The 26,011-nt window shown below is 39.5% G+C and overlaps 1 protein-coding gene across 1 annotated transcript in view; it reads left to right on the top strand.

Annotated features, from left to right (window-relative positions):
* Nucleotides 1-25,717, top strand: part of anos1b (anosmin 1b) — a 51,803-nt gene extending 26,086 nt beyond the window's left edge. Inside the window, exons 3-14 of the mRNA XM_080473205.1 lie at nucleotides 1,765-1,827; nucleotides 2,331-2,538; nucleotides 4,122-4,306; nucleotides 6,329-6,458; nucleotides 10,376-10,469; nucleotides 12,133-12,361; nucleotides 16,725-16,863; nucleotides 18,664-18,897; nucleotides 19,753-19,847; nucleotides 22,289-22,451; nucleotides 22,658-22,890; nucleotides 24,165-25,717. Of these exons, the coding sequence (XP_080329331.1) occupies nucleotides 1,765-1,827; nucleotides 2,331-2,538; nucleotides 4,122-4,306; nucleotides 6,329-6,458; nucleotides 10,376-10,469; nucleotides 12,133-12,361; nucleotides 16,725-16,863; nucleotides 18,664-18,897; nucleotides 19,753-19,847; nucleotides 22,289-22,451; nucleotides 22,658-22,890; nucleotides 24,165-24,308 (1,917 nt within the window). The 3' untranslated portion in view covers nucleotides 24,309-25,717. The remainder of the gene's footprint in view (nucleotides 1-1,764; nucleotides 1,828-2,330; nucleotides 2,539-4,121; nucleotides 4,307-6,328; nucleotides 6,459-10,375; nucleotides 10,470-12,132; nucleotides 12,362-16,724; nucleotides 16,864-18,663; nucleotides 18,898-19,752; nucleotides 19,848-22,288; nucleotides 22,452-22,657; nucleotides 22,891-24,164) is intronic.
* The last annotated feature ends 294 nt before the right edge of the window (nucleotides 25,718-26,011 follow it).

A 26,011-nucleotide genomic window follows, 5' to 3' on the forward strand; every position in this document is an offset into this window, starting at 1 on the left:
CAAACGACAGTAAGTCTGGAAGTTTGAACATATCAAAAGTGTAATATAAATAGGTAGTGCTGTGTATTGTAGAATTAGATATTGTTGAGAACAACCTTCTAACATTGTAATTGATAGCTTCTCCTAATGGCCTTGCAACCATGATGTACATACAAGTAGATTTTCTTTAGCATGTTTTTACATTGACGCCTGATAAATGATGTTGTATTTCATGATAATTCTGTAAGTCGTTCCCCAGAGAACCAAACTACAAACATACAGCTGTGTTATAATCCTTTATCCGCAGGTTTTCCGTTCCATAAATAGGCTTTTTGAAAACATTTCCGGTGAGTTGTCACTTTTTGAGAAAGATGTGTTCATGTGACAAGCCATTTATATGTGCTAAAAAGATCAAGTGCTCTGTTGATTGTGCTCTGTCCGTCTGGACTCGGTGTGATGGAGTAAAGTAGAGGAATGATTGAAGCCAGGCACACTGGTGAACCGACAGAGACGGGCAGACAGAGAGCGCGAGGAGGGGGATGAGGTGAAAGGGGGAAACCACAGTTTTTATATGTTGTCTGGTTTGAATTTTGTGAGAGCCATCATTCATCAGTTCACCGAGGTGGCAGACCAGATGAGTCGGGCTTAGGGAGCGTATATTTCTTTAGTGATTTCCAGCAGTTTCGATGTTCAGTTTCGCCTTTGAACATCTCAAAACCATCTGATACCTCATTATCAAATCTTTCCTTTTTTAAGTGTGTTGATGCTTGTTTTTCTGATTAAATATTGACATGAATGCCATCACTTACTTTGAATTAGATAAAGAGATTGATGTTTTTCTTTATTTTTTTCATAAAATACTGGTAGACTGGATTAGCGTGTCACAGAAATGGAAAATAGTTTGTCTGGTACAGTCTGAGTAAAGTGCCACTAGTTCTCCACTCGGTCTGCGCAGCAAGAAGATAACATAATAACCGATGCAATTATAGCAACTTGTAATTGTTCAATTACTTCAGTGCAGAAGTGTTAGAGTACATCTGAAAATATACATAGTTGATGAACTCAACAATTTCTTCATCCTTGTGCTTGCATATTTTCATGAGCTCATTTTATAATAGCAGTTTTAAGCTTAAGTGATTCTATACTCAATAACTTTCACTGCTACAATTTTCCGCTTGCTTCCATTCATGGCTCAGTTCTGTACCTTTATTATTTTTTATTATGTCCCAGGTTAACAAGTTAGTTACCTTCATTCAAAAAACCTGTTAGTTTATTTGTGATATTTGCATTGTAAAGTCATCCTGCAGGCTTGATTGGCCTCTAGTAAGGGAACCTTGGCCTGTGGGCCATATCAGATGTTCAAGACTACTGGTTTGACCTTAACAAAAACAAAAAAAAAGACATTTGGATGAAAACTTGCTGTTTAAAAGTTTAAGAGAAAAAGACTAACATATCTGTTGTGTGAATTCCACAAAAAAAAAGGGACTACATTTGGATTAAATCATCTGAACTGACGGAGTGTTGTCGTTTTCTCACTTTTCCACTATTTACGCTACCCTGAGCTGTAAGTGCAAAGCAATAGCTTTGTTTTAAGCAGACAGATGCTGATCACCTCTTTTCTGAAGCAACCTAATCCTACACAATGATGCTTCTCTAAGATGGCAGTGGTGCTTTTACCAATTCAGTTCAAAAATGTATAAAACTGTCAGCTAAGAGTAATCGATGATTTGCAAAAACCTTGACTTTATGTTCAGACCTTGTTTCATTCTGTTTGTTTATGTGCAGTGCCTTCAGCCGTGCAAAGAACTGTGGGAAACGAGAAAGGTGCTTTCTCCGAAATCCTGCGAGGTAAGGCAGAAAGAGCATGTTTTCAGTGTGTGTGTGTGTGTGTGTGTGTGTGTGTGTGTGTGTGTGTGTGTGTGTGTGTGTGTGTGTGTGCGTGTGTGTGTGTGTGCGTGTCTAATGATTAATTCCAGAACCGGTTGCTTTTTTTTTTTTTTTCGGGGTATGGGGGGGGGGGGGGGGGGGGGTTAATTAGTTTTGAAGCATGTTACTGGCTGGACGGCTGATTGGTTGGCTGGTTTTACTGCTATTAGCTCAAGCAATTTGTTCATATTTTACAGCTCTGTAGCCAAATACTCAGACAAGTAAATATGGACACATAAAATGCAATACAAAAACAACTATTACAGCTTTAGCCCGTTAACTGATTTCAAACAGCCAGTAAGAAACTGTTTCCTCTCTGCTGAGTTTTGTTATTCATTGTATACTGATGCTATCAGCTGTACTGTGTCACACCTGTATTATTCTTATTATGATGATGATGATGATGATGATGATGATGCTTACAGAAGCAGACAGAGTGCGTGACAAGCCGGGAGTTTTTGGCTTCCCTGAGCTCGTCTCGTCAGGGGGACTGCCCTCCCCCTCAGCGAGCCACTGGATTCGCTGCTGCCTGCGTGGAGAGCTGCTCGTCAGATCAGCATTGTCCATCCCCAAGGAAGTGCTGCGCCAATGGCTGTGGACACACTTGCCAGGCACCAGCCAATCTATATAAAGGTAAATGTAACTCCTGACAGCTATTTGTGCTCAGAGTGGTTCAGTTTTTGTTTTTGTTTTCAGTACAAGGAAGAAAACAAGTTCATAGAGAAAGCTGCTATAGACTGTCTATTAATTTATACTCATAATATTAAGAACTGAATCTGCCTTTATTGCTCAGAAAAAGACCGATGTGAGATGTTTGCCACATCACCTGGCTCTTAGGATCGTAATGTTTAAACACACTTATTGTCATGGTTGAAAAAGTAAACTCAGTTTATAAAAGCTGCTTTGAAATTGCCGAGCAGCATAATTAAATCTAATCTAATGTAATAAAGGTCTCTGAATCCTCCAAACTTGATTGCTTCTGATGCCTCAGTCTGTCCTACTGTGGGTAACATTTCTGCCTTCAGTCTATGTAGAGCTCCCCAGCAACATGAATGTGTGGTTAGGATTTGGCCACGGCAACAATTTTACACAATATATTTTCTTTTAACAGTGGTTGAGTTTTGTTTTTTTTATATATATATTTTGATTTGCATGGTGGAACATCACTGCAGTGGTAGCATACCTCAAATGTGTCCATGGGTTGCTGGTTAGTTCAAGCTGGAACCTCAGGGAGTTATGTGAAAATCTCAATTCCAAGTTGGAAGCATTCAGTCAACAAGAGATAGAAATAAGAAGAAAGTTTCCACATTTTCAGCAGGAAAATGTTGTCTCCATCCATGTAAATCAATGACATGAGATGATACTTGTAAGGTCAGACTTACTCAAACATGCACATATCTGGAATTATAACTATAAATTATTGTTAGCAAACTATGAAGAACATGCATAAAAAGTCTGGGAATTTTCCATTTCAATTTGAGAAGCAGGCATATCTTCCCTACTAGATAGTTGTGACTTTTCCTTTTCCCAGTTACTCATGAATGCAAAATGTGTCATTTTTGTTGAATAACAGCCAGCTATACCAACCAACTTGATCTTAGTTTTTAATATATTATTGATTGTACTCTGTGATTCACTCCTCCTTTAACCCACATTTAGCTCATATAGGCTCACTCACATCTGCAAGTCTCCTCTCAATCTAACAAGGGTCGAAGGTGAATAGATGAAAATGATCATAACCCTTTTAAAGTCAGTGTTTTTTCTTCCTTTATTCTGCCGTGCAATAATCCTTCAGCGTACATGAGCCACGTTCCAGATTTAAGTGACTTTTTTAGTGCTTAAATGTACATTCTTTCGCCATTACATCAATATGACGAGCTGATACTGGAAAGCTGCATATGCATTTCTATTGGATGCAGAATGAGTCGATTAATTCTGCACCAAAGGACAGAATGAACCATGAAACATTTGACTTTGTTTTACAGAAAGAGAAAAATGACCTGCTTGCTCCATTGAAAATACAAAATAATGACACAAATGAAGAGTTAACAAATGGTCATGTAGAATGTCGAAATTGTTTGTAAATGTTTTATTCCACGGGATCTTTGATTGATGTAAAACTTTTTAAAAACACTCATTTAGATAGAGCCTCTCCCTCTATCACTGTAAATCATCATGTTTTCCCTTCACACAGATATCCTGTCTTGTCCATTCAGGTGTTCCCTTGAAGCCTCGCAGAGAGATGAGCTTTGTCGAGGACTCGGAGGGTCAGGTGAGAGTGTTGTGGGTGTCGAAGTTCAACATCAGTGTGGAGCCGGTTGTTTACATGCTTCAGTCCCGCTGGAACATTGGCATCCACCCAAGCGAAGACCACGCTTCTCCCTGGACTACTATTGCCATGGTAAATAAAAAGCAGCCTCTCACAGCGTCTTCATCATGTAATTAGAAACTTTGGAGGAAGAACATCATAACTGTCGTAGGAAGAAATGATTGGCTAAGGAGTTGATGTGAGGCACACGGAGGAAGCTGTCGAAAATTGTTTTACTGATAAAATCAGGGTCATCAGAAGCGACATGATGACCTGAGGAATCTAATAGTCAGGAAAAACCTATTTACTGGGATAACTGGTGGTTGACTGTATCAAAAAACGTTGATAATGGAGAGCCATCGCAGTTCTGAAAACTTCCCTGTGTCTTTAAACATCAAAGCAATGCTACAAATTTTGCAACATATCTTTACCTCATAACTCTCAATTTGCCTCGAATGATGAAACTTCTCAGCTATGGAGATGGATGTTAGCCTCTGTTTCCACCTCATCAGTCTGCTGCCTTGCTGTCTAAACCTCTCCACCCCAGTCAGCCTCACGCTCTGCCAGGGTAAACCCTATGTGTGTGTGTTTGCGTGCCTGCGTGCGTGCGCTGTACATCCATGTGTGTATGTGCCCGTGTGAGTTTAGGTAAATAAGCAGAGCTTAAAAAGGAACCACAGTCAGCCACAGTCGTTCCACTGGCTGACTCTGAATGACTGAACGCTCATTATGGACTTAAAAGATGGCAGCTCGCGTCTGAGTGTGTGCATGTACCAGTCATGTGTGTCACTGCCGATGAGTAGATCTTAAGCAGTGGATATATTTGCAATGTCAGGGATGCGGAATGCAAACGGTTATCAACTTCAGCCGTGTTTTGTTCCAACCATTTCACTTCAAGATTATCTGATGGATTCACTGTCTGATGTGTTCGTCTCACTTCCTCCAATCATGCCTGCTGCCGGTTTGTTAGTGAAATAAATGTAAACCTCATACAGATCTACTACAAGAGCCATGTTGCAAAATGTAACATTGCAAACGGTGTATTATTTGGTTTATTTAAAACTGTGTTATAAAATCAATTTCATGTAGGCTGTAGTTTGTATTACTGTAACTGCATTATGCCAAGAATGTTAAAGTTAGTTTGCACAGCTTCATTTATTAAAATGGAATCAAAATCCTCCTGCTGGTCAATATATTTACAGATAAATCAGATTACCACATGAAACAACAAAAACAAGCTTTTTAACTTTTGTAACCATGAGCTACGATACAGATTATGAAGTAATTAGTAGTAAGTAGGTAACGTCAAATATGAGCTGAATAAAATGACATGCAGAGTTCCCCAAAGCTCTGTCATGGGCCCCCTAACTATTTAACATATCAATATTCTGAATGACAAGATAAATTCATTTTAACAGACATAGATGGATATTTAAGTTCCTCTTTCACCCGGAGACCAGTACGAGCACTGAGTACATGTAATCAACTTCTAAAAAAGTGTCAAACAGCTAATTAAGAATGTTGTCGCTTGGGTCTTCATAAAGATCAAGTATTGTCCACATACCTCCAGATCTCAGGTTGTTGTACTTTCCTTATGTCACTCAGAGAGTTAACTTCAAAACACGGAGTATAAAATTTAGGCCGAAAGTACATATACAATATGTTTGTTATCAATCGATAGGTTTTCTATCAACAATTTTTGCAAAGTTTTTAAATATTTAAATGAGACAGATTAAAAATAAGCAACACATACTTATAGTAACACATGGTACTTGGGCTATTTGATTCATGTCCAGTGTGTTGCAGCAATTTAAATAGTGACTGATAAACAATACATCACCACAGTTTTTATTCATTTCTGTTCTCAAGTGTATATTTTTGGGTCAGGTGGTATGTTCTCATGTGGTTTTATGTTCTATGATAATTTATGACATAGAGATTGAGGCTCTGTTAGCTGTTTTTAGCTGTAGTTTAAATCATGTCATTGTAATGCTTCAGAATAAATGTGGGCATTTGTCTATCTCTTATTAGAAATAAACACAATACATGTGGTAATAAACAAAAAGTCAGTGTCTCTCATGTCCGCTGATCTACATGCTATGTTTGTGTTTTTAGACTCTTTCTGAGGACGTGGTTTTGTCAGACCTGAGATCGCAGCGTTGGTACCAGTTCAGAGTCGCTGCCATCAATAGCCACGGCAGCAGAGGTTTCACCACACCCAGCAAACACTACATCTCCAGTAAAGGTAATCCAAACGCTTTTAAACACATACTTTGGTTTTCTTCAGAGAGTTGCTGGGAGTGTCCCACTGAGAGTGATGATTCCCCTGCCTGTTCGCATAACCGATCTGTGAATTCTGATATTCTGACTCTTAGCAAAACACTTGTACTTGTTTTGTGTCATTTTAGAGAGATATTACACCTCCCCAAAGTAATTCCAGAGTCTCTCTGACCCCTTCCTCCCTTTCCCTGTTCTTACTCTCCTTTTCACTCAGATTTGATGGATAAGGTACACACACTTGCTAAACCATCACGCAGTCCATAAAGTACAGCCAGGAAGCAGAAGATACACACAAGCACACATGCACATATTTATACAAACTGTGAAGACACACACAAGCAAGCACATGTAAGCACTGGCAAGCACACACACACACACACACACACCCACACACACACACACACACACACACACACACACACACACACACACACACACACACACACACACACACACACACACACACACACACACACACACACGCACCACCATGTTTTACATGTTTGTACATACCATTCTTTATGGAGATGTTGGAATAACTTTCATTTATTTATTACAAATATAACTAATCTCACTTGCGTCATTATTCTAATCTTGATATGTTTCCCTCTATAAATTTCAGGATTTTCCTTTTTGGGATATTATAAAAGAGGTTCCCGTACCTATTGCCTCCTGAGGACATTGCATTGACTTAGATCCATTGCCTGCGTAGTTTCTGTAAACTGCACCATAACCACCACTTGCATAACCCTAACATTTAAGATGAATCTAACCTTGGCCCGGAGCAGGGGTAGCTAAATTGGTGCTCAACGGCACCTGATAGTCCTTGTGAGGAGCCCACAGGGCATGTAATAAATACAGTGGTCAGTACAAACAACGCATATTGAAACCGTTATTATCCAGAAAGTGTATAAACTTTATTATGATTTGATTCTGGTCCTCACAATGATCACTCGCCCACATAATGTAAGTGTATAAACTAATGTAGGTCCCCACAACAGGAATATTTACATGCACACACACACACACACACACACACACACACACACACACACACACACACACACACACACACACACACACACACACACACACACACACACACACACACACACACACACACACACACACACACACACACACACACACACACATGCACAATCACACATCCGCCCATACATACACACATTGTAGGAGGTTGCAGCTCTAATGCTTAGCAGACTGAGGTCATACTGGTGTTACGCCAGGTCTGACTAGTAATATGAATCCCCTGCCAGGATTGGCTACAGTATGTTTAAATGTGAGTAATGACCTAAGGTTGGACAGAACTTTGGGGGAGAAAAAAGATTCTTTATCAGCTGAACAGTTACAAGAGATTATAGAAAGGTGTTTTAAGATTTAACTTTCCACATTTGCAATAAAACAACAAATGATGATGTATTCAAAAGCATAAACATTACGTCTGCTGAGGTTTCCTGAACTGTCTTTGGCAGCTTCAGATGACCCATCCAACTACACACTTACATTTTCTCGGACATAAATAAATGCATACAGGTGTAATTTGGTTGTCATGGGTTGACAGCAACATAGAGAAAGCAGAAAAAATCTGCAAACTTTCACTTTTCAATGTTAAAACGAAACTTTTTTTTCCAGAATAATAGAAAACTGAATATGAAATAAATCTCTGTAATCCCATTTTCTCAAGGTTATTTTCTGTTAATTAACTTAATGCTCTCTCTTTCTACTACAAACAGAATGAGAAAAAGTGAGCACACTGTGCTGTAACAAAATTATGAATAAACCATAAGGACTAAATAATTCCGTAAGGTTATATGGTGCATCCAGATTGCCGTTGCTCCAACCTTAGCGGACCCATTGTTGGTCACCACAGTCTTATACACAAAAGACAAAAAAAGGAGTGATATCGATCTCCTCGTATTACTCTGAAAGAAAGCAAATACGTATCATTTGAAGAGGTGTGTGTGTGAGTGTGTGTGTGTGTGTGTGTGTGTGTGTGTGTGTGTGTGTGTGTGTGTGTGTGTGTGTGTGTGTGTGTGTGTGTGTGTGTGTGTGTGTGTGTGTGTGTGTGTGTGTGTGTGTGTTTTGTATTTTGAGATCCAGGGTGAAAGGTTAAAAACACACTTAAACATTCCAAATACCATCTGATCACAGTCAGCGTCTTGTGTTTCCACTTCATTAGACTGATTAGTCAGGGCCTGGAGGTCAAGGGTCACAAATCAGGAAGCGAGCAGATGTCAAGATGGTCGCAGTGCCTCCGCTGTGACCTGATGCTTACCAGAGCAGGAATGTCCCATGTGAACTGTTCCCACTCCATTGTGACGTCAGTTGTTGCACAGAAGCTGCCAGCAGGAATTACAGGGGAATGTCTGAGTCAGGAAAACTCATCTTGATGTCTTCATTTCATTAAACAATGGATAAAAAGACACGCTTGACAGTAATCACTGCTGGTGACACCCAGCTTACAACCACACATGCCGGCACACACAAACAGGCCGGCTCCTGCAGCCGCAGCAGTACGTTGCCCCGACTTTGATCTGTACATGTGGGGCAGCCAAGCAAAGCCTGTAGGAGGCCTGCCATGGGAATGTAGTTCTAATCAGATACATTTGTAGTTTTAATCAAATACAGCGCCCGGGTTTGAGGCTCTAATGAGACACAGAGTCCGTGTTGAAAGACCAGCGACCTCAGGATTTCATTTTGGAGGCAAACAGTGAGTAGTGGTGGTCGACTTTGGTCTGTGTTGTGGTCGCTACTGAAAAGGGCTTCAGGGTTCTCCAGTATCACTCACCTTTGATGCTGTAAATTCAATTGGCTTTGGAGACTTCAATAAGGCTGAAAGGAAATTAGCCTTTCCCCCCCCCAGACTTTTTCTCCACTGCAGCACATTAAATATTGAGGTATTAGACAATTCAGTCAAGCTGGTGAAAGATGTCTGAAAAGAAATAAAGGTCTCATCATAAGTCAAGCCTCTTTAAGACCAACAGAATATTAAACAATTATGTATGAAACACAGATAGTCACTGAGCACAAATTGCTAGAGCTTTGATTATAGTTACACAGTCAATGAGCTATGGTAAGACAAAATTTATAATAGCGACTGTCAATTTAAAATAAAATTAGATTTATAAATGAAAACTCAGGCAACCACACTTACTCTCTAAAAGTCTTACTAAAGTTTTGTGTCTGCGTTTATATACTCTTTTGACATTGTCTAAGGTATTTATGTAAGCTTTCCTAAAAATCAATACACAATTTATGAAAAATCCTCATTTATATACAATATGAAGCAGGTTTTGATATTTTAAACGGGAACAACATAGGATCATTTTTCAAGAATTCAGTCAAAATATATATTTTGGATTTTTCAATGAGAAATAACCAAAGTTTTTGTTAAATGAGAACCCCTTTTTTATATCAAAAACACAGTTATTTGAAGTATAAACCATATTTACTACAACTATCATAATTAATTTGAGTGAAAATTGATGCCTGAGAAAACTATACATTTTAATTGAATGTAAAATGTAAAATAGTTTAAGAAATGTCTTTATTTTATAACAGTTTTCAATGTGTGAAAACATTGTCTACAAAGATACATGGTTTAATACTATACTAATGTAAAGTCAATGAATATAAAGTAAGTACATTTAAAATCATTGTCATGACATTATGCAGGGAGGTGTATCCTCCTAGATGTGCTCCCATTAGACTGTATCTCAGAATGATGGATATGTTTATTTTCTGATTATCGTGTGTGTCGTGGGGATTTTATTTTATTTAATTATATTTGTTTACTTAATATGGAATATTTTTCAACAGTCTTTCCATCTTGTCCTGACCATGGTGTTCTTCGGTTTGCAGATCCTTTACCTCCTGAACCTCCAGCTAATATTAGAGTGAGCAACCAGACTCTGGACTGGACGGGTTCACAGCCAGTGTCTCCGCTCACAGAAAGGTATTTATCTGTCTCTGTCTCTGTCTCTGTCTCTGTCTCTGTATCTGTAACTTTGATTTGCACTTTTGATATAAGTGCATTTCAGCACTGCAGGCTGGGGGATTAGTTATGAACTGTGTCGTGTACATAAGCAGGTCTTATCAGATCGGATGTCTACATAGTAATTACAGTTCATCCCTGTTCAATAGAGACTCTTCTCTATTAGTACGCTGCAACACAAGTTGATATAGTGTTCGCACCATAGGTTGTATCAATAGAAATATTTTAATAACATGTAATTGCAGAGATGATGCCTTGAATTTAGCTCAATTTAGTCATCATGATATAAAGTTTGAACTTGCACTATACATGCACAGAGGAGGTTTGTAAAGGCAACATAGAAAGTACCTGAGGAGCAAATTATTCATATACATTGGCAGAAATAAGTATGTGAAATCACATTTTGTTATCCGTTGTATCCTATTATCTACATTGTGATCAAATCTGCAGCAAACCCAAACCCAAACTACTTCTTTTAAATAATTGCTTATAAACATCACTGAACGTGGTTAAATGGCCCAAATATTTGGATCTAGTTTTATGACACAACCTGAGTAGTTCAGGATTGAGGGACTCATACCGGTAACGCATCAGCAGTTGGATTCAAAACTCAAACCTCCTCATACAAGCTTGCTCGTTGAACTTCTCGGCCACTATTAGTAGTCTGTTAACATTCATAGGATCAGTGGTGACCTTGAGGCTTGAGAAGGGGATTTGGGATCAGAAGTTCGCGGGTTTGCACCACCCAGCGTTCAGGTCACCACTGTAGTTCCCCGAGCAAGACCCTTGACTGCTACAGTGACAACCAATGGTGGGATCTCTTGATGAATGATGCAAATAACTTTCCTTGTGATCATTGCAACTGGTTCAAGGCAGCGAATCGTCATCCGCCCTTGAATGTGCTTGTCTGTAAAGAGGGTTTACTGATGTTTGCATGCACTGCCCACAGTATTATGTGTTCCAGCTCAATAATTTAGAATGTATTTCATTAGTCCATATAATATTTCCAAAGGTAAGTCATGCAGTAATTATTCTTGGGAAAGCAGCAGGGTGCTCACAGGGTGGTCTTGTGAATACCTGAATATTTTACAGTACATTAGCAACTCTTTCAGGTCATCAAATAAACAGTTCTTATTGTCATTAGAAATTCCTTTTTTTGTGAGGCGTGGTTCACTTTAGCAGATGTTTAGTTTTGTGTGAAAAGCATTAAGTGTTTTCATTAGTCATTGGCTCTGCACCAGGATCAAATAACAATTAATTCAATCAATTTAGGTTTTCAAAACTGCATTTTCCCACAGAACAATATTTAATGTCTGTCGGTATAAGAACTAAATATATATAAAATGACAATAAATGAAATACGATCACTTATATAGCATTAGGCATAACATATTGGGTTTGTTATGTAATAAATTGACGGATGAGAGCATATTTTAGGAAAACTAGAAAATTTGAGTAAATTGAAGAGCTTTTTATCTCAAAAAGTATTTTACTGCTATTCAGCAGAACCTCTTCAAATATATATCCATGTCTGTTCAGGAAGTTCTAAATATTTGTCTTTCTTCCCATATGTTTGTTTCGATTCATGCTCCATATTAATTGGCTTTTTACATTTTCTCCTCAGGTTGAGGGGAAATGGGGTCACAGTGGCGGCTTTATTACACTGGGAGCCTCCCAGGGAAGGAGACCTGCCTGTACACAACTACAGAATCACCTGGATATCTCAACATACGCACACCGCGCACAAACACACGTTACAAACGCAAACAGCTCACAACAATATGCACACAAGACCGACACACTCGCGCTCACAACAGGCAAAAATGGAGAGCAACACCAGGCTGACTCAGGGGGTAAGAAAACTTTCCGTACGGCAGAGAATATCACAACGTTTGGTCTTCACATGATTTCAACAACAAAAGATTAGAATTGGATATTTAATATATCGATAGGTGCTTGTTAAGGAATTAAATTTGCGAGTTGAAACCAGTTTCCTCAGTGTTGATATAGTAGCTGGTATGTCCTGTATTAGCAAAGGAAGTTTAGACTAGTCGTTGTAAAATTGCAAATTTCCACTTCCATTTCATGGGTTAATGAGGTAAATGAGTTCAAAGAAGCACACACACACACACACACACACACACACACACACACACACACACACACACACACACACACACACACACACACACACACACACACACACACACACACACACACACACACGCTGAAAGAATTGCATGCCTGTTACCTCTCCCTGTTGTATAAACCATAATCTAAACCTACTATCAAATATAATCCTCCAGCCGCTCTCTTCTTTCTTCACTGTTCTCACACAGTGGGTGAAACAACGTGCAGCACATAGAAGATGTTTAGCCGCACCTGAGAAGTTTTACCAGGCCAATAAACACATGGACTTCACTCACACTTGCAAACACTCCCACATGTACAATCCCTGTTTTTTTTTTTATTTGTTTTTTAGCTTTTGATCCCTATAGCAACTTAACAGGTCAGAGCCGGGCTCTGACAGCTTCAGCCACTTTGTGCAAGTTTTCTACAGAAAACTGAAAATATCTGAGATATAGTCAGCAAAAGGAGAAAGGTCAGTCGCATGCGCCACAGGAATGGAACGAGCCCTTATAAAACACATTCCTAATATTAGATTATTTTTATGCTTAAAGAAATATTGTCCTCCTATTTTCCTCCCACAATTTAATTGGTGCTAATTGGTGACCCTGAATTGCCTTTAGGTGTGAATGTGAGGGTGAGTCTAGACATTCTGTCTCGCTGTGTTTGCCCTGTGATGGATTGGCTACTTGTCTAGGTGTACTATGCCTTTGCTTTAGTCACATGGGATTGATTCCAGTCTGCTGAAAAGGATGAATCACTACAGGAGATGGCTGGAGGATGTCCACCTTAAGCCAACATTTGTCAATAACAATTCTGACAAATGTGAATCAACTGAAAAATGTGCTCTTGTTCTGGGATGTGAATTTGAACAATGAGCAAAAATGAGACTTCGGAAAACAAACATAGTTTAGCTGTTCTGTGGAGTTGTTAAACTTGCCAAACTTGCCGAAGTTACCAAAGTTTATTCAGCTGGGATTTATAGATATTTAGGTCTGGAGGTGTGGTTTCATTATTTTGCTTGCGGATATATTTAAAATAAATCACTTTATGTGTGTGCTATTTTGGATCTGTTTTGACATATTCACCCTGAAATTGCCGCCTGCCGTGCACTCCTGTTATTGATGTCTTCTGCAGACTTTGTGCACACGCTCTATGTGGATCTGTGAACGCAAGGTCATCCACAGAAAGGCACGCTTTTATCTCTGGGAGATGTAACGTTGTTAGAAGCTCTTTGACAAGCATGTATGTCTGGGCTTTATGCTGCTGAAATAGCATGACAACCGAGCTGTGGAGATCGACTGACAACAGAGAGAATTGGCTCTCCCTGCCTCCAGATAATGTGTTCAACTCCAGCATCTGGGACAACTGACAACATGCCACTCACTGCAGCGTAATGGCATTACTGACTGGGTGTATCGGTTGAAAAGCATACGTTCCTTGTGAGGAAAGTGTTATATGGCCAATATTTAGATGTTAATGCGGTGCTATGGCTGCCAGCACTCTACTGTGGTGGGAAGAATTGGCTGTGAGACTGAGGGGATGTGAGGTTATTATATACAGTAAAACAGTGCTGTCTCATTTTTGCTCTTTTGTGTGGTTACAGTTCAAAGGGTGGATTTTGTTATTCTGATTATAGGTGTGATGTAATACATTCGCAATGCAGCTGAGTCCAGTCAGCAGCACCAAAATACCCATAATCACAGCAAACAACACAAACAGATATTACAGCTTTGACGCAACAGGTATGATTGCCTCTGTACAGACTGAACTTTTTTTTTTTTTCTTTAAGGATATAATGAGCAAAACAGAGAATGCTAAAAGTATTTTTTGCCCTCTTCATCGTTTGACCCTCTTTCTGAAAGTATAATGGGAACGTTTACCACAAGAAAAGAGAAAAAAATGCTGAAAAGTAAACATATGAGTTTCCAGGTTGAATGCAGCCTCACTCATATGGACCTACCTATCCTTAAGTAGTGATGGCGATCCCAGACTGAGCCTGGTGGAGCCATTTATCTGTAGTCTGGTCCTCTGTTCTGCTTGGCTGGGAGGTCTGGAATTTAAATGAGCCCCCCCTAACTCGTGTTTCCTCCTTGCTCCCACATCTAGACACACAAACAGCAGCATCACAACAGGTAGGTATGACCCAGAACAACGTAGCCATGCTGTTGACAACAGCTTTCGTATCACTGAATTCATTGATGCTACATGACTGTCATTAAGTACAATTCCCTTGGTGTGGATATAGCACATATCACTGTCATCCTGTCAATCAGGAATTTATAGTGGGCTGCAAAACCTTAGCTCTGAACCTGATGGTAAAAAGGGAATTCAGAGGAAGCATTCAAATGTGGAAAAACCTCTGCTGAATCAGTGCTTTTAAATATACACTTTCTTACATATAATGTCCACTGACATTACGCACCAGACTAGAAATCCAGGCTTCCCTTGCTCTCCCTTTGTTTTACAATACACACACACACACACACACACACACACACACACACACACACACACACACACACACACACACACACACACACACACACACACACACACACACACACACACACACACACACACACACACACACACACACACACACACACACACACACACAGCTGTACAGGCCATATGTTTTGGCTATCTTCAGTGTAATGGAAATACTTTTAACCCATTTCGTCCGTCGGTCACCAAGAAACTGCTTTTAACTTGTTTTCGTCACAATCTGTCTTAAGTGTACACACATACAGCGCCTCACACACACAGACTCTTTATCATCGAAGCATCTCTTTGTTGTGACTAGCTCGAATCCACACAGGCAGGCAGAGCTGATAGACTAAGAGCCTGTTAATGAGCTGTCAGTCAAAAAGCAAGCTAATGCATAACAGGTCTGGACTGTCAGTCATGAGGCAGAGCACACACACACACACACACACACACACACCCACACAGCTTTGGCTGCGGCTGCGGCTGCGGCTGCTGCTGTTGATGCTGCTGTTGATGATGATGATGGTGATGATGATGGTTATGGCGATGGAGACATTGTGGCTTGGAATGATAATATGTAAGATGAAGGTGCTGGCTTTCAATGTGGTATCCCCAGTGTGATCCTGACTGGTTTGCATGTTTGTTTTTTCTTTGTTTCATGCAGAAGATTGACTTTAAACCAAAAGGAGGTCATGGTTGGGTTTTTGTTTTGTTTTTTAGTTGTTCTTTAGATATTCTTACAGCTTTGGGGTCTTTGACAATACCAGAAAAGGCACTCTCCAGCAGTGTCTGACCTGTTGTAAGTCTTTTTAATTCATTTGTTTCTTAATACTGTGCTTTTGTTGAGGAGGTGGCAGGACAGCCCTCATAGCAGTTAACTGTTGGCAGGGGAGACCAGATGCATCCTGGACAGGTACAAGTCTTTTAGTATCTCTGCACCACAGATGGGCAACAATGGAAAAATTTGAAATATCAATCAACTTATCATGCCCGTCTTTTGATTGTGGAAGAGATTGTGAAATAAAACGCATACAAGCCCCAGGTACAACGTGCAAACTCGGCAAAGTAAAGCCCAGCATGAAATTGGACACGAGTCTTTTTGCAATGGTTGCTAGTCACTAGTTTCATGGTCCAATACTGTTACCCTCCATGGGTATACTCAGTTCCAGCTGGAGTTAGAGTATATATTTAATTGTTTTGAAGTAGTGGTGTTAGAGGGAGGCCTGAAGCAAACAGACAATATGAAGCTCACTGCCTGACTTTTCAGGGGTTTCCCTATTTCTAGCTTTACGTACATATACAACTTCACCATCTTCATTTTCAAATTCAGTCTGTATTTGTCCTTAGTGTAGTTCCTGCAAGTGAAGTAATATATAAATACACAATTTTATTCAGCTTAAGCTAACAAACTGTAAGTATACAAACAAAACCATTCATTTTGTGACATACTTTCCCAGTCTGACACACTGACTTCACAATAATGAATCTCAGCTTCCCAGGAAAGTAAAACACTGGGTATAAATATGTCTGAAAAATTAAGTGAATACAATGCTTGGTATTGATGTTTTCATTTTTTAATGATGTGTTTATGCATTCTAGGCACAGTGCGAGTTGTGGCTGCGGGGCCTGCTACCTGCTACATCTTACCTCCTATCTGTCCAGACTGTGGCCTACTGGGGCCAGAAGAGACTGAAGAGCCCCAGATCCCAGCTGGTTTTCACCACTATTACTCATGCAGGTAATACACAAAAGTCGCCACCTCACAGAGCTAGGTAATAGCCACTTAAGTCACATATTGTCATTTAAGCAGCACTTCAATGTGCAATTGTAATGAGACTTTGAGAATTTCCAGAACATAAAGTGGGCAACAGACAAATATATTAAGAATTTTGGAATGTTATGTATATTTGAAAAAAGTTAAAAGAATTTTGGGAAAGTATAATTATACTAATAATTTTAAGTTAGTATTAATGAATTCAGGAGTAGATACATACCTCTCAATCAGATACATAATTGAAGTGTGACATTTGTCTCAGCAGTAATGAACTAAGTTGTTTGATGCTGAGAAACAAAGTTAGAAATATTTTTGAACTTTTGTTTTCATTTAATTTTAATCAAGCAATGGTCAAGTTGCCTGTGGTGTGGTGCAACTCATCGGTGACTAAAGTTTAATCACGTTTCTCACACTGCTCTTCATCTTACAGCTGCAGTTCATTATATGTATTTAATTTTATGTATAAAATGTGCAATTGAACATAACACAGACATACATGAACTTTTTCCATTATCAGAAATTGTATTAGATTAAAAGTAAAAATAATAATCTTACAGTCAGAGGCACTAAAGACATCCAATAGATTTATTTTATATTTTTGCCTGTTTTGTTTTTAACACCACATAGTTTAACTAGATTTAAGATGTTCTCAGTAAAGACAGTTTCAACAAGTGTACCTGCACGTGTTCAGTCTGTGATGCTGTTACTTAACCAGACACACATCTAAAGTTAGCGACTCCTTCAGCAACCAAGCACCCATATGACACAAACTGCTTATTACATTCCAATTTTACACTTTTCATTTACTTGTTAAGACAATAATGAATACTGTTTTTACAGCACCGTCCACAGCACCGTCCACAGCACCGTCCACAGCACCGTCCACAGCGCCTATTTATTAGCAGCATTTATTAGTCATACATTTTTTTTTAAGTTAATGATTTTCTTGTTAGAGCTGCAGCTACAGCGTTTGCTGACTGTCAGCATATTTTGTCGACCTACAGCTGCACTGTTTAAACACAGTGTGCACTGGAAAGTGGCGATGGTAATGGTCGTTGAAGCAACAGAGGTACTTATAGGTGACCTATCAGTCAGTCCAGCAGAGGATTATAGCCAGCTGCAGCTCCATTACTAATCCACATAACAACAATTTCATATGGAACACATTGTCACTTATAATTTAGAGGTATTAATATTTGACTCAGTCTCGGTATTAACTTGCAGCCCAATGCCAAGGAAGGGCATTTAAGCCATATTCAGCTTGTACTTTAATGAAACCACAGGGAAGTAGCTCCCTGCTGCAGTTCAAATTCAATATATTTTAGGCCTAATACAATTATAAACACCATGCGATTGGCAACAGGTTTTATGTATTCAACATGCAAAATGGTTATTGAATTTAGGCTTGCAGGGGCAATTTAGAGACACTAGTTAACTTGACATACAATGCATGTCCCTGGATTGTGAGGGGAAGCCAGAGTACCTGATTAGACTCTAGAATTAAACTGAGTGTAAATCACTACTCCATCATGTTCAGCCTTTTCAAAGAGAAAAAGACAAATTAACAAGGAGAACATGCAAACTACATACACAAAATAACCACATTTACTTTATGAAAATATGAAAAGAAAGAAAATAAAAAAGACTACTCGTCATGTGCGAGCTTTAAAACAGACATTTTCCAATTTTGACCCATGTCATTCCAATAAAAAGTATTTCAGTGACTCAATGTAATTAAATGTATCGTTTTCTCTTCTTTCAAAGGTGAAGACTTCTCCAATGAACTCCCCTCTTCCTCATCATCGGCTTCGTCATCTCTTCCTTCCTCTTTGCCTGGTTCATCCTCCCCATCATCTTCCTCTGACCTCCCTGTGTCCTCCTCTCTGCCTCACCCTGAGGCCCCCCTCAACCCTGGAAGCCTGAGGCTAGAAGTCGCTGCCTCTCATTACCATGACAACCAGCTGCAGGTGAAGGTGTTCTGGAAGTGGCCCCAACAGGGTGAGTTGCTCCTCAAAACACCATTGGTGTGTGAATCTGTGTGTGAATGGGTAAATTTGACTAACGATGTAAAGCACTTTGGGAATGCTCAAGCAGTTGAAAAGCGCTCTATAAGTGCAATCCATTTACCAGTTTTAAGATAAGATGAGGTAACATAGCATAGCATAGCATAGCATAACATAGCATAGCATAGCATAGCATAGCATAAGATTTGTAGCACATGGGGAAATTTAGTCGTGAGAATGAGAATATTAAGGAATGATAAATATAAAAATACTAATGAACTACATGTTCATTTGTGAGGGTGTATTTTGCAGTAGTGCCGAGGAAATTCTGAAGAGGAGCCGGAAGGAATTCACTGACCCCGAGGATGACGCAAACCATTTATTACAGATGAACTGATGATAAAGAGAATTAGAATTGTAAAGAAAATCTTAGAGGATTCAGAGAGAAGAAGACCAGAGGTCAGACCAAGCCGGAGGGGGTCTATATGGAAGAACGATGGTGGTCAGTTTTTCTTTATCATTGAGCAGCTATGCATCACACTGAAAGGTGATACTAGTTTCTCAACCACTGTAATAACATGAGAGGAATGAGAAATGATGAAAAAGCTGCAGCATTGAACCAGATTGCATTCCTCGAATGAATTTGCTCGTGGGTGAAATTTAACCAGGAAAACAAACATATATGCAGCTGGGAATGAGAGATGGACTGAAGAGCGGTGAATATTATGATTAAGTATTGAGACATATTTTCCTCAGGTTTCCAACCATATCATCCATCGCTACCCATCTTAAAACAAACACAGATCCTCGAGTGTATGTCTGATCCCTCTTTTGTTCTTCTCTATTTCAGCCAGACAGAGACACCCTGGCCCATACATTTTGCGGTGGCGTCCACACATCTGCAGTACTAATATTACAGGCACTGAGAGAACAACAATAGTGCAGGTATGAACACCGCAACTTGGATTTATGTGCATCTGTGTGTAGATGAAATTTTGCAACGGTGTTTTGTTTCTCTGGTGTTTGCGTGTGCATGTGCAGATCCCCGATCAGATTTCTTCACCATAATTCAGACCAATCTGGCATGTTCTCATCCTCTGCCTGCGTGTAACTTTGTCTCTGGGCTATCACCTTGGTTTTTGTCTAACATCACTCTTACTGTAATTCTGTCAACTGCCTGGGAAAGGTACAGTCACTTTTAGATAATCTAATACTGCTTAATCAGCAATTTATAACTCGCGTTCCACAAGGGTTCACGTTTGCAGTGAGGTTCCTTCTGGGTATGCTTAAGGTACTCTAAACTAAGATAAATAAAGCTCAAGAAAAACTTTAACCCGTGCCAATTTTCATTGCAAAGTTTGCACAGGTGTGCCTTACAAATGGGTAAATCAGTAAACGTCAACGTTTGACAGAAAGTGGAATCGGTGCTGAAGTGCTTTATGGACTCACTTCAGTAATAACTGCTCACCATTAAATGGGCTGCCAAAACTAACACAGGCAAATCTCATGTGAAGTAACTTTATGCACAATGCTCTGTGTAAATTATAACAGTTTTAAGTATGCATTACAAATTGTAGCTGCTGCAAAGCATTGGCGCCTTTCAGACAAATAAGCTGCCATAAACTGGTCGTACTGTTGCATTAAACCAAAGCTGGACTCACCGTACTCTCCTCTTGTCCCATTGCTAACCTCTCGCCCTAAATGACCACATACGCCGTCGGCTGATCAATGTTGAAGATCAGTGTACTTTTTGTTGAGGTCACCAAACGTGATTTTCTGCTCGTTGGACTTATGATATTTCTTGCCATTTGAAACGGCCAACCTTCAGATTTGCCAGAGGTCGTCAAAATGTGTTTTTATTTTTCACATGATGCTAACAAGGTGCTCATGAATCAGGTTCCAAGACCAAAAAAAGTGATAAAATGTGGATTTTAAGGCATTGGTTCTCAAACCTTTTACAGCATGTACCGCGTGAGGAAATGTTGAAGTGCCACCACTTTGACCAACCTGAACATAATGTATCGGAGGCTAACATGATTAGTGCTGAACAGCTCACAGGGAAACAATTATGCTGCTCATATGAAGATTACTCGCTGATACTTTTAGCCAAGCTCAACCACACTGTGCAAACATTCTAAGTGACACTTCGTCTTGTCATAACAAGGCGAAGCACCTTATTGTCTCGCATACATATCAAGCCAGAACACAAGAACAACAGTGATTTTTCATCATATCTAAAGGAAAGATCGTTCTAATTTTAAATAGGAACTTCATGTTAAGTTGTATAAGGTTATTTATTCTCAATTTAGGTGTTGTTCTTGGGCTATCAGGGAAATGGACAGCAAATATCTCAACATTATTACAATATCAAACTGATAAAAATGGTAGATTCTGTCATACAATCTATTGATAAAAGTGTTACCCTGAGCGGTCTTGTTTACATGAGTGTCTGAACTAAATATTTATCCAGACTTGGCCTGAACAATGCTTTAAATTTAAAGATAAAGATCTCACAGTAAAACTATCTTCCCCCGTTCATTCTCTACACCGACAGCCTCAGGGAGGATACAGTATATAGGTTAATGTGGCTTAAGACTTTTACTACTTTTGCTTGCTGTTTTCTGTACACTTGTTGTGTGTCGTCCAGCTCCTGGTCCACTTCACAGAACCCAGATATCTCCCACACAAGTCAGTTCGCTCTTTTAGAGTTACGACTGTCGTGGCTGGCCACCAAAAACACAAGTGCAGTTTTAATCTGGATGCCAGACTAGTGTGCGAGCCAGCTACTTCTGTGTCACAGTGTTGAGTCACTGCTGTCACTGTTGTGCTGATGGGAGAGGGGGACAGAGAGAGGCAAGTGCACAAAAGGAGGGAGACAAAGGAGGACGGAACAGAACATTTTGAAATTAGTAGTTATTTTCAGTTATTGCATTTTAGAATACATGACTTTGCTCCATGTATTACTAGATGGAGCCCAAGTACCACTGGTGCTACCATAATACCACAGTTTTGCTTCCAAATATCTTCCACTAGAAGGTCTACTAACTATGGTGTGTGTCACACACACCTTACACATTCATTAACAATACTATATTGAAATATTAATGACAGTGTTGGAGGTCAGACACTCAAACAGAATTTACTACCTGTTGTGAGACAAAGCATGTTGCATGTGTGAGTGGAAAGGTATTTGTGTTTCACTGTTTCCATTGTTGGCCCGAGTTTTATTCAGGTGTGCCTGAAAACTTTGTGCAGTCTGCTGGTGAAGTAGCTTTAATCACACTGAAGAGTGGATGAATTTAATAACCCCCATTCCCACAGGCAAATTGCTCCCTGCTCCTAACACACATTTATTCCAAACTTGACTTATTTCACTCTCCCTGCAGGGCACCCATCACACTATTACAGGCCTGCTGTTTGCCTGTAAGTACCGTGTCTCTGTGGCAATGAAGGCCAATCCGGGATCAGAGGCTGTTGCCTGGCTTACAACTCCCTCATGCTCCTCCGTCAGGGTCAGAGGAGGCAAAGCGTTGCCCTGTAACGTGGAGGGTAAGGGTAACTGAACACAGATGTCAAGCAGCGTTCATTAATCCTTTCACTCCTCGACTATTAAGAATAGCATGACAAGTTTGTTTTATTTGCCATTTCAATTAAAATCATGGTCATGAACTTTTGTACAGAGACTAAAACATTCTTTTTTGTTGATGTGCACAGTTGTGTAGTTTACCAGAGAGATTCTTTGTCTTTTGCTTTAGAGCGCCTCCTGGCAGGTAGGAAGGTGGTACTGCGTCCAGAGCGGCTGACCGCTGACTTCCAGCAAGTCAACGGCTCCCTAATCAGCAGGTTTCACTGGAGGATGTCCCAGCATGCACGGGACCCAAAAGCTATTGAGGGTTTCCAGTTCACCTGGACTTTGCAGTCTGAGATTGCAGCAACAGCAGAAGGCCAGGAGGACACACTCATCTCCCAGACTCAAACCATTGCCCAGGTGAGACTAAGGGTTATAGGGAAAAGGAATTAGGTTGTGTCCAAAATATGACAGATTATGTATATATTAATTTTGTGTAGCTTTATTTTGGAAATGTCCAGTTGGAGCCTGTGCTTTAGTTTTTTCTTTTTATATTAAATTTCCTAGGCCGGGCAAGACAACTTTATTTGTATAATAAATTTCAAAAGTCAATTCAAAGTGCACAAACCAGTACACCTGGCAAGAACAGTGCAATGAGAAAGGTGATTTAAAACAAGCAAAGATAATAAAACATAAAATAATTTAAGCTAAATAAAATTCATCAGAAAAAGACAAATATAAAAAGAACACAATTTTTTCAAAGCACGAGTAACACCAGGACTCAGATTTTCTCTTCAGACGTATATCATTGATGACTTAAACAAAAATCATCTCTGTGCTGTAAAGGAAAAACAAATAGGAAAGAAAAGAAAGTATCATTTTATCGATCCCCTAGGGGAGATTACTTCTCTGCATTTAACCTCTGTGGCAGCGTGCCACTCCTAGCGCCTAGTGGAGAGCTCAGCCAGTGGTTGGGGTCAAGGGTCATGCTGAGGGCCCTGCAGTGGTGACCTCTCAGTCATGGGATTCAAACCTGTGAATTTCCAATTCCGCTTCTCTAACCTCTAGACCACCACTGCCCGAAACCTGACCAAATGGAAGAGAAGACGTTTTTACAAACCATAAACTTGTGTAATTGTTGGAAGATATATTTTTCAAGAATGTTATGGAAGATTTGATATTAATCTGTAATTACGAATGAATCATAGGTTAATCTAGTTTTTGAGAAGCAGTTCTCAGGGCTTGTGGAAGTGGGGCATATGAGCTGGCCAAGCTGTGAGGACACACACTGCTCGCCTGATGTTTCAGTTTTTTACTGTAATATATGAATTAATTGCAGGCTGTCTATTGAACCTGTATACAGTGGATGGAACTGTTTTATATATACTTCTGTACTTCTAATATGGGTAAACAACTACTTGTATATATATAGATTCTGTTATGTCTAATACCCATGAACGAATATGAATACATAAGTATTGTAAATAATATTCATTGTAGAAATAAGCCTTTGTTAGAGCTGATGAAATTATCTCACAGATTATAAAAAAAAATAAAAAATTGAACATGTAGTATGAGAAAATTGTAAAATGTGCCCAATCTCATTTTAGAACAAGTCACTTTGTTATTCACTTCTTTTGAATATTGAATATTGATGGTGTGATTTTGTAAACGTACTCTGCTTCCCTCTCCAGTCTCAGCGGGAGGTGACAGTTGAAGGTCTTCAGGCTCTAAGTGTTTACAAGCTGCAGCTCCAGGTTCTGACAGCAGGGGGCGCCAGTGGCGCTGCCGTCTCCAAGACCATATATACTCCTGCTATCAACGCCTCACTTGGATAGGTAGCAGCACCTTCTCATCAAAGCATGGCATTTGTCTTTAGCGCCAATGAATACATACATATGTTATTAAGTGATAATTTGTATAAAATTTACTTCATATTTTGAGACTGGTTCAAACTTCTGTCCACTTAACTTTTGTCCATGTTAAATCTCTTTCGTGGCCCCAACCTAGAATCTACTAACCCACTCTCATGCTGTCTTCCACTGTGCAGGAGAGTCTCAGTAAAGGTTGAATGCAGATGATAAAACTGCAAAATAAATTGTTTTTCTTTGTGAAGTAAATTTTTCACACACAAAATGTATTTCCTATGTTGACTGTCTGTGCATATTCTCATTTGTCTCAAGAGTCTCAAAGCAGATTAATCAGCTCATGTGACCTCGGTCGTGCATCTTTGAAAGATATTTAGTCTCTTATCCAAGTCGTGTGATACTTGATTAAGGGGCAAAACATTTTCCAAAGATGCAGAACGAGTCCTGTTGACCTGACAGAGTTGCTTTGAGATACTTTGTGTTATTTTTTTTCCTTCATGAATCCAGCTTGATCAACATTGCTTTGTTAAAAGTGGTAAAATCCCAGTCCCAATTTTTGGATAAAGCACGACATGCCTTGCCACTAAAAAGCCAATTCCCATTTGTAAAACTGCAGCAAAATTGAAATGATGGATGGATTGTGATACATTCATGTGAAGATTTCAAACATTGTGACATCTGTTCATTTACGATTCCATTTCAGTTCAGTTTTATTTATATAGCGAGAAGGCCCAGATCACAAACATCCAGTTCCACAGTCCTGGAGTCCATCCAGAGCTCCTGCAGGAAAGGACACAGAGAAACAAAAAGAGGATTTTAGTCGAATAATAAAATGTAATCTCTTTACACCACTTGAGCCAAGGGACACTTGTGAAAAGACACAATATGCCTGTTGTTTTTGATCATGCTAGTAGAGAATATAGCACTGACCTTATGTACAAATAGTTCAGCAACAGAACTTTTATTTGAAACGTGTTGCTGCATTATCTTTGAGTGTCTTTCAGTGGGTGTGCAGAACTCCTGACGGAAGCTCAGACATGTTATTATTGTGCTCATATGTTTGTTTGTTGTTTTTTTACTGGGAAGAATTTGATTGTTGGTTCTGGAATTCAAGTGTATCGCTAGACGGTGATATGGGACACTTTCAGACAGCTATCATACCTTTGGTAGAGTTTCATACAAAGATATTGTACCATTGCTTCAGATAAGCTGAAAGATACCACGATCATACACCCGGTAACTACTATGTTAATATTCTCCTCATGTAACTTTTTACTGTTTATAATTTTGTAGTTGATTTCTTCACTAAAATGTTGGTTTTATTTATTGTTTTCCTGTATAAGATGTTTTGTAATTAAAGGTGACAAAGACACACCGTCTGCTGTGAAGACCAGAAAATAATTACAAGTTCAAAAAATACCAATGCCTCGGGCTTGTCTGGCCAGAACACGACTCGAAACACACCTACGTACTTTGGCCAGCAAAGTCGTTAGCTATACGGGTTCTATGGCATCCGTTTATTAAAAAAAAACACTTTGTTTTTGTGTTTTCATTACAGAGAAGTTTCACGTTTAGAAGGCAGCGTTTTGAAAACGACGTCCATATAAATGGACGCTGCAGAAACACTGAAGATCATGTAGTTTTCATGTGGAGCCACCAGTGGGTGCTGTTTG

Source organism: Lipophrys pholis, assembly GCF_963383615.2.
Source record: "Lipophrys pholis genome assembly, chromosome: 10".
In the NCBI taxonomy this organism is placed as follows: domain Eukaryota; kingdom Metazoa; phylum Chordata; class Actinopteri; order Blenniiformes; family Blenniidae; genus Lipophrys; species Lipophrys pholis.